General features: G+C 55.9%; 1 protein-coding gene across 5 annotated transcripts in view; it reads left to right on the forward strand.

Moving 5' to 3' along the window:
- WDR37 (WD repeat domain 37) overlaps window positions 1-9682 on the forward strand; it is a 46727-nt gene extending 37045 nt beyond the window's left edge. For 4 of the 5 annotated variants that reach the window (XM_064479278.1, XM_064479279.1, XM_031444830.2 and 1 more), the window contains exons 12-14: window positions 4057-4191; window positions 4615-4729; window positions 7305-9682. In XM_064479278.1, the coding sequence (XP_064335348.1) occupies window positions 4057-4191; window positions 4615-4729; window positions 7305-7436 (382 nt within the window). In that variant the 3' untranslated portion in view covers window positions 7437-9682. The remainder of the gene's footprint in view (window positions 1-4056; window positions 4192-4614; window positions 4730-7304) is intronic. The other variant, XM_031444832.2, reaches the window with a different exon arrangement.
- Window positions 9683-10212: the final 530 nt, after the last annotated feature.

Below are 10212 nucleotides of genomic sequence, written 5' to 3' on the forward strand. Positions count from 1 at the left end.
GAGTCACGCGCACACGTCTGAGGAGTGTGTGTGGGACCCTGTGAAGGAAGAGGTTGTGAACGTGGTCTGGGTGCTTGAGTAACCCTGGTCTCCTTGGAGAGACAAGACCAGTACACGAGACAGAACAAACCAGGAGTACGTGGAGCGGAGGGCAGCACTTAGTCTGGAGGACGCGGGACCGAGGGTTGTCACCCATCTAGTCTGATGACCGTGGCTCGTCCAGGTGACAGGGTGTCTCAGGGCCACGTGGGCCGCTGCAGTTCCCATGCTTTAGTTTTGTTTCCCTGGACGCTAGAGCGGCAGGTACCGGAGGCAGCAGGTGCCTATGCTCAGCTGTGCAGCCGAGCCTGGAGCACGGCCTGGGTGTAGCAGGTTGTGCTGCTTCCCACGAGTGCCGTCGCTGTGTTGGGGGCTGAGCTGACGGTGGGACTCCGTCCACGGGCTGCGCTGGCTGCTGACACATTTCCCTCTTTTGGCTGCAGGCTCCCCAGGCCCCCTGCCTGCACACGGGGCCTGCAGTCCTGTGGCTTCACTGAGTCTTGTGTTCCTGTACCTGGACCTTAGCTTGAGGATTGTATCTTGACCAGAGCGTAACAGGTTGAGGAAAGGGTTTTCCTGTCGCAGGATTTTGCAGTTACTTCCCTCCCTGTGCAGTCACGGCTGCCCTGGATCTGGGGAAGGGGCACCTGTGCTCCCTAGGCTGGGCAGCTCTCCTGTATGTCTCGTCTGGCGCCTGGTCCTCCCACGCCTTGGGCATCTCTCGGGACCCAGAGTCAGCCCTCGGGTGACTACACACCGTGTGTGACTTCTGCACAGGCGCCGATGCCCTGGGGTGGACGAGGAGATGACAAGGGTGGGCGGCTGTGCTGGTGACACTGCACTCCCCAAGGCTGGGTCTGCTGTCAGTAGCCGTCCCTGCCTCCCTGGGGAACCACGGGTTCGTCCTGTGCCCTCACCCCTCCATCTGGGCAAGGTATACAAACTGCTGTGGGAAGCTGGCTACTGATGCCATGGGCCCGTCCGTGTTCGCAGAGATCAGCCATGCTTCCTTTCACACGTACGGGAGCCTGCACGTCTGCATACGTGTTGCGGTCCGTGCAGCCCGGGTCACTTCTCAGGGGCTCGTTGCCTGGGTGCCAGGCATGTGTGTGTCTCCGCACACCCGACGCACTCAGGGGACGCGGGCCTGGGCGCAGCAGGTCTGGCTGGGTGAGCAATGGTGCAGATGGGATTTCTCTGCTGATCCTGAGGAGGGAGGGGCCCCCGGGGAGCAGGGCCTCCTCCTCCAGGAGCAGCTGGGTTTTATGTTGAAGAAGAACCTGTGATACAGATTTGATTTTTCCTTTGAGTGTTTTTCCTGTAGGGTCTGCTGTTTGGGAGCTATCCTTTAAGGGCTGTTGAGAATTGTTTCATTTGGAGATGAGTCTTCTGTTTCTTGGGTGTCTGAGGTCTTGAGACCCGGGCTGATGAGTTGCTAAATCTGGGGACCCTCGTGGAGGGAGAGCACCTGCTCTCAGGGTGTCTGCCTGAGATGGCCTGTGTCTGTGAGGCCAGCTTCTGTGCCTTGAGCACGCAGCTCAGAGAAGGGTGGTCGGGAGGGGCCGTGGGGTCTGACCTTGGGCCCAGCGGGTTTCCCCTGCGGGTGGTGTGGGCACGAGAGGCGCTCTGGGCCTTCCCAGGTCTCCCTTCACAGGTGGCTGAGTCCCTGCGAAGGTTCACGAAGACTTTTTTTTTAAGCACAAACTTCTGTTGTATTTCAGTGTCGTTTATTGAGGCGTGAATGAGGCCACTGCCAGACATGCCAACGACACTTCACACTGAAGGGCTGGAAGCTGAGCCAGTGCTTCTGGGGGAAAGAATCGAAAGTGACGTAAAATAGCGCCTTCATACTTATCACTGTTTTTGTCTTCAGCCTCTCGTCAGTTTTTGGATCTACTAGTTTGCTGGGCAGAGGGCTTCTTTCTACCCTACAGAAAGGCTCACACTCCAGTGAAGAGAGTTAACACTGGGTGTGTAGCAGCATGTGCTACACATCTATGCTGAACTGGTCTTACAGCTGTTTTGTCTTATATTTCCTTGTATCTAATGAGAAAAGCTCATTTTGTGCCCCTCTCACCTCCGCGTGGGTGGGTTACACACTGGAAGAGTGGTCTTTGGGGCTGCCGCAGGGCTCGGGGGGGCTGCCCCAGGGGTGGGGCGGACATCCCCTCAACAGCGTCCTGAAACCCAGCCTGCGGCTCTTCCTGCTGCTGTGGCTTTGAAGGAGAACGGCCTACACACAACTCTGCCGTTCTCTTTTGCTCAAAAACAAAACAAAGAAGCCTAAACAAAATGGTGAACGGTTCTTTGGAGCTGGTTTTCTGGTGGTGATGCTAAGGCCTGGGCCCTGCTCCTGGAGTCTTGCTCGTCTGGTCTGTTCTTTGGGGGTGACAGTGTTATTGTGGCTCGTTGGGAGCCCTGCAGCCAGGGCCCGACACGGGGCCAGAGAATTCCACCGCCTCGGCGTTTCCCAGACGGCTATCTCCACATCATCTGGTTGTTTCCTTAGCCGTGAAATTTCGGCAGATTGTCATGCAAAACAGCCCCGAGTCCCGCGTGGCTGGGCCGGCAGCTGCTGGTCCTGATGAGGAGCGTTAGCTGGGGCCTTCGCTGATGGGCCGCAGAGGGAGTGGAATGTTCCAGGCCGGGCAGTGGTGTGCGGTGGGGCGGGCACGCCGGCAGCCGGGGCGCACACTCGGCTGCTCCCGGCGACAAGACAAATGAGGCGCCATGGTTTGGCAGCGGCTGAGCTGCTCCGGGAGCGGCAGTGGTGCACCCGCCCCCCGAGGACCGCGTCGGAGGCCCTGGAACGGCGGCTCTGCGCCAGCTTCTGCCTCTGATGCCCCACAATGCCTGTCAGGACGTGATTTATTGAAAACCTAACGTCTTTCAGCACTTCATTAGCATAGGGCTCGATGGTCTTTTGTGGAGACTTTTTCATTAACTCAGCAGAATGGTAATGGAGATTTACCTGGGCCAGACCTCCTGAGGCCAGTCCACAGAGACGTCTTCTCTGGAGCCCGCCTGTGACCTTGGCGGAAAGGAGCACCCACACCGCATCTTCTGTTGTCCTCGGGCTCACCCTCTTCTCCCCCTTGCTCCTGGTGGCACACATGGCCTTTGGCTTTGACGACGTGTCTTCAGGGCCCGTCCACGCCGGCATGGATGGCAGCGGTGCCTTCTTCCTGGCTGAGTAATGTTCCATTGCACACATGCTGTGTCGTCTATCCGCGCATCCGCTGGGGGACACACAGGCTGCGTCCGTCACTTGCTGTTGAGAGCAATGCTGTAGTGACCATGGGTGCGGGTGTCTTTTCGAGTTAGTGTTTTTGTTTTCTTTAGGTGCAGACCCAGGAGTGGGGCTGTTGGGTCACATGGTCACTCTATCTTTAAGTTCTGAGGAAAGTCTGCACTGCTTTCCGTGGTGGCTGCAGCAGTTTGCATTCCCACCAACAGTGCAGGAGGCTCGTCTCTTCACAGTCTTGCCAGCACTCACTGTCTCTTGTTGCTTTGCGGATGGCTGTTCTGACTCATGAGCTGGTCTCATTCATTTGCCTGATGATTAGTGGTGGTGAGCATTTTTCGTGGGCCTTTTGGCCACTTGTAAACCTTCCTTGGAGACAAGTTTGTTGAAACCCTTTTTAAAAATTGTTCTTGTTGGAGTGAAATTTTTTCCAGTGTTTTGATTAAATTGATTGAAAGTTGCAGTTGGGGTAGATTTTTTTTTTAATTGTCTGCTGTTAGGCACAAATATGTGGAGATTGTGGCAGGTTCTCTGTAGCCTGGCCCATCTCGGTGGTGGCTCCTCTTTGCTCCTCTTTGCTGGAGAAGGTGGAGTGGAGCAGGAGAGCTCGGGGAGCAGGCTAGGCTGGTGGAGCCGTGAGCAGAGCAGAAGCCAGACGGCAGCTCCCTGGCCCTGGTGGCTCCGGCCTCCCTCCACCTGCTGGGGTCTGTGACAGCACAAGGGTGTTGGTTACGCGGTGTGGACGGGACCTTATTTATGCCCTTTACCCACAGTACCGTGACCTCTGCCGTGTTCACTGTGGGTGACAACGTTGTTTCTGGCAGTGATGACCGCACTGTGAAGGTCTGGGATTTAAAGAACATGCGGTCCCCCATCGCGACCATTCGCACAGACTCTGCCATCAACAGGTGAGGCTGCGGCTCCTCATGGGACCCCGAGGGTGCCTAAGAGGGTGGGTGTAGCGGGCGTCTGCTTCCTGTAAATCAGCGTTACCTGACGGAGCCTTGGGAAGAGCGTTTCAGACGACTCCTGGGAAGATAGTTTTTATTGATCCTCTACTGCAAATTCAGTATTCTGTAAACACTGGAACGTAGGGATGAATTCAGGTTGGTGTATTGAGCTTTCTGAGAATAAGAACGAGCTGTTTGTGGCCAGGTGTTACCATGTAAGCAACGGAGGTGACTCGGTCTGTTTTCTGGCGGCACCTGTGGTTTGCTGCTGTGCTTTGCCTTGAAGTGTGGATGCTACGAAGTATCTTACTGCGTTGCGATCTATAAGCTCAGGAGGTTGTGCTGTCACCGTTTGTACACAACCGGCTTTTGTCTTTGCAGGATCAACGTGTGCGTCGGCCAGAAAATCATTGCCCTCCCCCACGACAACCGCCAAGTCAGGCTGTTTGACATGTCGGGCGTGCGGCTGGCGCGGCTCCCCCGCAGCAGTCGGCAGGTACGTCGGGTGCCCCATCTCGTCACGGGAGCCGCAGGAAGAGCCTGGGATGTGGGCCCGGTCGTCTCTGACGGGTAGGAACACCCTACCAGCCCGGTGTGAGTTCAGGGCCCCACAATCCTTCCTCAAAAGAGGATTTTAAATAGCACTCACAGTATGCTCAGTTTAACCAGAAATGCCTGAAGTAACGTCACGTCATCGTGTAATCAGTGTGAAAACACAGACTGTACAGTGTTATTTTTCTTGCTAAGTCTTTGGTTGCTGGGTTTTCACTGGAAGGACTTCACCTGTACCCAGATGTCCTAGAGTTGAAAGTTGGAAGTGTTTCCGATGGCTGAGCTGAGTGCCAGTTCTCAGGTCTCACCTGAGACCAGCCAGGCTCTCTGTTCACAGTCTCACGGCCACGTCCTGGAGCTGAGTGCTGGCCAGCTTGGCTCACTCCCTGGCTGGTGTGTGATGGGGCAGCCGGCGCAGCTCGGGGGGGCGTGGAAGCTCTTTGGGAAGGAGGCACCCTTCCACGGCATCTGCTCCTCCACTCAGGTGCGCTTTCCCGTGGATCAGGGGTCGCTTTTGGTTCTGCGCAGGTGGTACAGTGCAGGGGCTGGTCAGACGGGCTGACGGTGGTGGACTGGGACCCCGGGTGATTCAAAGAGCGAGGCCAGGCTTGGCGCCTGTGGGCCGCGGGGGAGCTGTGGTGGCTGCAGCGGCGCCTCCCCGCTCTGCTGTGAGCCCACACGTGGCCGCGCCTGCCCTGCGTTCCTGGCGGTAGCTGTGCGGCTCAGCCAGGCCCTTGTTTCTGAGGGGCCGTGCCTGACCCTGCGGTCGGCATGGGTACGCCCCAGCCTCCTCTGCCTCTTGCCTTTGTGCACCGCTCCGCCTCATTTGGGCCTGGCCTGCCTCGCAGCAGTCTCCCAGCCGTGGGTGGTTTTGGAGGTGGGTTGGGAGGCTGGCGGCCGTCGCAGCCTTACCCCTTCTCTGGGGGGCTCCAGCCTCCAGGAGGCCCGTCCTTCCCAGTGCTGTGCCGGCCCTCCTGTGGCCCTACCTTCCCAAGGCTGTGACAGACGGCTGCTCGTGCAGGGGGGTCACTCACGATGCGCAGAGTGTGAGCGCTTCTGCAGGCGGCTTTGCAGCTCTGGGCACTGCTGGCGTCGCAGCCCGGGCCCCCCTCCCTCTCGGGGGTCCTGAGTGCATCACATGCACGGCCGTGTGGCCTGGAGGCTGAGCCTGGGTCACCCCATGGCTTTGGGAAGAGTCTTCTTCAAGAAAAGAGAAAGTTCTTAGCTCTTGGTGGTACTAACTCCACGGAGACGATTTCGGTTTTAACTGCCGGTGGACACACAGCTTTGTAGGAACTGTAGGGCCCTCTCGTGCTCGGAGTAACCTCCTCTGAAGTAGGTGAAATAGGCTTATTTTTAAGAATAACAACACTTCATTCTGAACCGGCAGCCCTGTCCGAGATAAATGCGGTTCTCAGTGTCGCAGAAGCACAGCTGGATTCCCTGGTTCACCTTGTCCTGGCGCCCTTCAGGTGGCGGGCCTGGAGGAAGACAGCGGCACCAGCTTGAGCTCAGCAGCCAGCGGGCTGGGCGCAGGGCGCTGAGGGGTTCGCTCGGGGGAGTGCGCTTTGTGCAAGGCCGGCCCGTGCTGGGTGCTTGCGAGGTGACGGGTCAGCGTGCGTCAGTGCAGAGCCCGTGAGGCGTGCACAGTGAGCTGGTGTGGCTCCCGGCTGCGTCTCTTCCTCCCTGCCCGCTGCGAGGCCCCTGACCCCGGGTTGTGCTGTTAGGGCCTTGGTTTAACTGCCATGGCGGGCAGTTAACTCCTTGTTCTTTCCAGGCCCTTAATGGGGGTTCTTTGTCCTTGCGCCTGGTTGTGGGCGTCACCCTGGCCAGTGCTTGGTCTCTGTGTCTGTGGTTCCTCGCTGTGGAGATGGCGCTACCCGCGTGTGAACGTTTGCAGAGGGACCTTTTGTGCGGTTCTTTTTAGAGTTTCTTTTACTTGGTAAATTTCTGTCTGCTTTTCTGAGTCCTACTTCTGGTACCTGGGAACATGGTAGTGGATGCACTATAAGCTTTGCAAATAGTTGCAGTATTTTTTCCAACATTTTGATACTTACCTGAGGTTCCTGAAGGTGCAGCAATCTGCTTGAAGGCCCTTTATCTCATCCTTGTTTTATTTGGCACCAAAGGTATTTTTCTAGCTCCTTTATTACCTGAGCTGATTATGTGTTGAAGTGGTAATTGAGGTCTTTGAGTGGCTTCCATTCAGCTTGCCTCCAGATATCATCTGGCCTCACTTCCTCATTAGAACATTTCAGAGTGACCGTCTGTGTGTTTCTGTCGACAGTAACCTGATCCATTTCCTTAGAGGAGACCCCTGGGTGCTGGAATCCGTCAGTTCTGCCCCCTTCTCCAGCAGCAGCTCCTCGCTGAGCCAGTCACTCAGGGCGCTTGTCTCACTTTGACTAATCCTGTCAGCTTTCCTGTTTTCCATTTCCACTGGGTCGTGTGCGTGGAGCCATGGTTGGTTTGGTCGAGCCTGGGGTGTCCTGCACTGACTGCCGTGTGCTTGGTGACAGGGCCACAGGAGGATGGTGTGCGGCTCGGCCTGGAGCGAGGACCACCCCGTGTGCAATCTGTTCACCTGCGGCTTTGACCGGCAAGCCATCGGCTGGAACATCAACATCCCCGCGCTGCTGCAGGACAAGTGAGGGCGCCGCCTCGCGCGGCTTCCTTGGTGGCGAGGACCATGACTGCCGGCCCTCATCGTCCTGGGGAGCCGGACCGGATGGCGACGTGCACGCCCTCCCCAGTGTGCAGCCTGCATGAAACGCACAGGGTGCTGTGCTCCCATCCCCCATTGTCGTCTGTGTGTGTGGGCATCGCTGGTCGGTAGGACGGAGCCCCTCCCGCTGCCCGCGTGTTGTGAGTTACTGGTGTGTTGGGTGACAGGAGGGCATTGCGTTCGCGTGAGTGGGAACCGTGCACTCCCCAGGAGGCGTAAGGCGTCTCTGCGTCTCTGGAACGGTGGTCCACGCCTGCTGCATACCGGGAAGGTGGCTGATGGGTGGCGGGAGCGGCGTCTAGGGGAGTCTCAGTGCGTGCTGTCTGCGCAGCCTCTGCTCTGTTCTGTTACAGTTCTGGGAAGTCAACCTGGATGTGAGAAGTTTGAGAAAAAGCGTAGAATATTGAGTTCACAACATTAGGATGGTTTCTTTTGAAAGGAAAAGTTTCTGCTCTTTTTATAGAAAATCATTTCAACGTGCTGAGGTCTCATGCTAGCAAATCTAAAATATAATGATTCTAATCACTGATTTCAGATGTTAAGCGAAATTTAAAGCACTTTAGTTTATAGCCGCGGTTATAAACGATTTTTAGAAGTTTCAGATTTATCCATTGAATGTGACTTGACCTTTCTGGAAAGCTCTGCTACCTGAAAACAAACCTTATTTATTTTCTACACCTTGGGTTTGCACGTTTCAAGTGGGTTCACTTCCCTGGTGGTATTTGAGAGCCAACAATGCAAATATCTGAGCACTACCTCGAAACAAGTCTTTGGGGGCCTCGGGTTTCACTGTTGCCTGGTTAGCGCCCTCCTGATGTGGCGTTTCACTCAGGAGGCGGGGGAGCCAGTCATGGCCCATGTCGCCGGCGGTGAGGGCTCCCCCTCAGCAGGGCTGGTACCCAAACGCCCTCGGTGCCCCCACTGTCGTGAGCCCGCCACCCTTGCCTTCTGAGGACACCCGGGACCACTGTCTGAGTCGTGTCCCGTCTCGTGTGCTGACCCTTGGAGGCCAGCCAGGAGGGCGGGGGGATCATGCTGCCGTGTGCATGGAGACGTGGGCCGGAGCCTGCGGAGCTGAGGTTGAGGGCGGTGGCTTCCGTATGGATGTGCCTCACCCGGGGCTCTGCCAGCTCAGGCCCTGCGCCACTGGGCTCAGGACCCTCGGCCCTGAGTGATTAGGCTGATTCTGAGCTGGTTTCCACAGCCTGGAAGGGAACGAGGAGCCAGCAAGAACCAAAGTAAGCAACCCACAGCAGGTGTTTTTGAGCAGCTTTACTTTGAAAGCTCAAGGACTTGTCGTTGGTGAGTCTGGTGTCCCCGGCCGGTGTCTGAGGATGAGGCGGCTTGGCCCTGCTCTCTGCGCTCGGGGCCAGGTGCCTCCCCTGCTGCCCCCGTGCTCGGGCTCCTTTCCTGCTTCGGTCCGAACGTCTGAGTGTCTTAGAATCATTGTTACGAACGTTGGAAACGGTCTACAAGTAGCTCAGCCAGATTTGAGAACCAGGTCTCCACCAGAATTAAAAAATTGGAAGCTTCTAAACGTACATCTGTGCTGGTGTTGAGTTCTGTGCAGATGAGCACGCTCTGCGGGCCGACCTCCTCCGTCCCTGGTGCCTGGGCCTTCTGGGGAGCGGGCCTGCGGCTGCGGCGGCCACAGGGGTGTTTCCAGGAGCCGCGAGGGAGACGGGGGTAGGGATGTGTGTGTGTGTGTGTGTGTGGGTGCGTGTGCCCAAGCGTGTGTGTGCGCATGTGTGGTGAGCAGCCATGTTGATCTCGTCTGAAACGCTGTTTGGAAATGGGAGTGGGTTTGTCCATGATGCCGACGTGTCCAGAATTTCTTCTAAAGAGAGAAGGAAACGCGTGGTTACTGAAAAGCGTATGTTGATAGAGAATTTCACGAGAGGTACGTTGTTGGACGAGGCAACACACTTTCTCAGCCACTGCACATTCGTTTCTGTAGAGTCAAAATCCTGTACATATTTTGGAATCTGAAGAATCCTATGTAAATCTTCTGTTGCTTAAATCTGTGAAAACCAGGTTTCTTTGGGGAGAACGTATGCATTTGTAAGTGTGTGTAGAAGCAGGTGTTTTTATTGTATCGATGTAATTGTTTTTAAGTGTTCAGTGTCTTCGTTGCAATATGAAATTCATTAAAAATCCATGTTGCGTAAATTACTCTGTAAGTGTTGTGTTACTAGGAGTCTCTTCTTTATAATTTTGCTTTCTTTTTTTTTTTTTTTTTTTAACGTTTTGCTTTGGTAAAACTTTGTTGGTGACCCCCGGGCATCATTGCAATGTAGCAGCAGAACAGGTGAGTTGCAGTGCTGCCTGCTTGAAAAAGCTTAATGTTAGACTTAGAAGGTCAGCTGTGTTTTTATTTTTAACTGTTATGCTGAAATTAAACGGTCTGTGCTCCACTTCTCTGTTGCTGCATCACCAGCCCAAAAATTTCTGAAGGGATTTAACAGTGCGACAAGACACAGACACGTGTCCCAGTTCCTCAATTTCATGAGACGCTTGTCCTGTGCTTCCTGTAATCAAGCCTGTTTGAAGGTTGAGAACCATCACAGTTACAGTCAGCCGGCTTTCTGTGGGAGGTGCGAGTGGGGCTGCCGTGGCCTGCTTGCCGCCCGTTCTCACCCGTGCGGGTGGGGTGCGTGCTCGTCGTGGGGACTTTGCAGGTGCCAGAGCCCTGCCTACCGGCC

The sequence above is a fragment of the Camelus dromedarius genome, chromosome 26 (genome assembly GCF_036321535.1).
Source record: "Camelus dromedarius isolate mCamDro1 chromosome 26, mCamDro1.pat, whole genome shotgun sequence".
Classification (NCBI taxonomy): Eukaryota; Metazoa; Chordata; class Mammalia; order Artiodactyla; family Camelidae; genus Camelus; species Camelus dromedarius.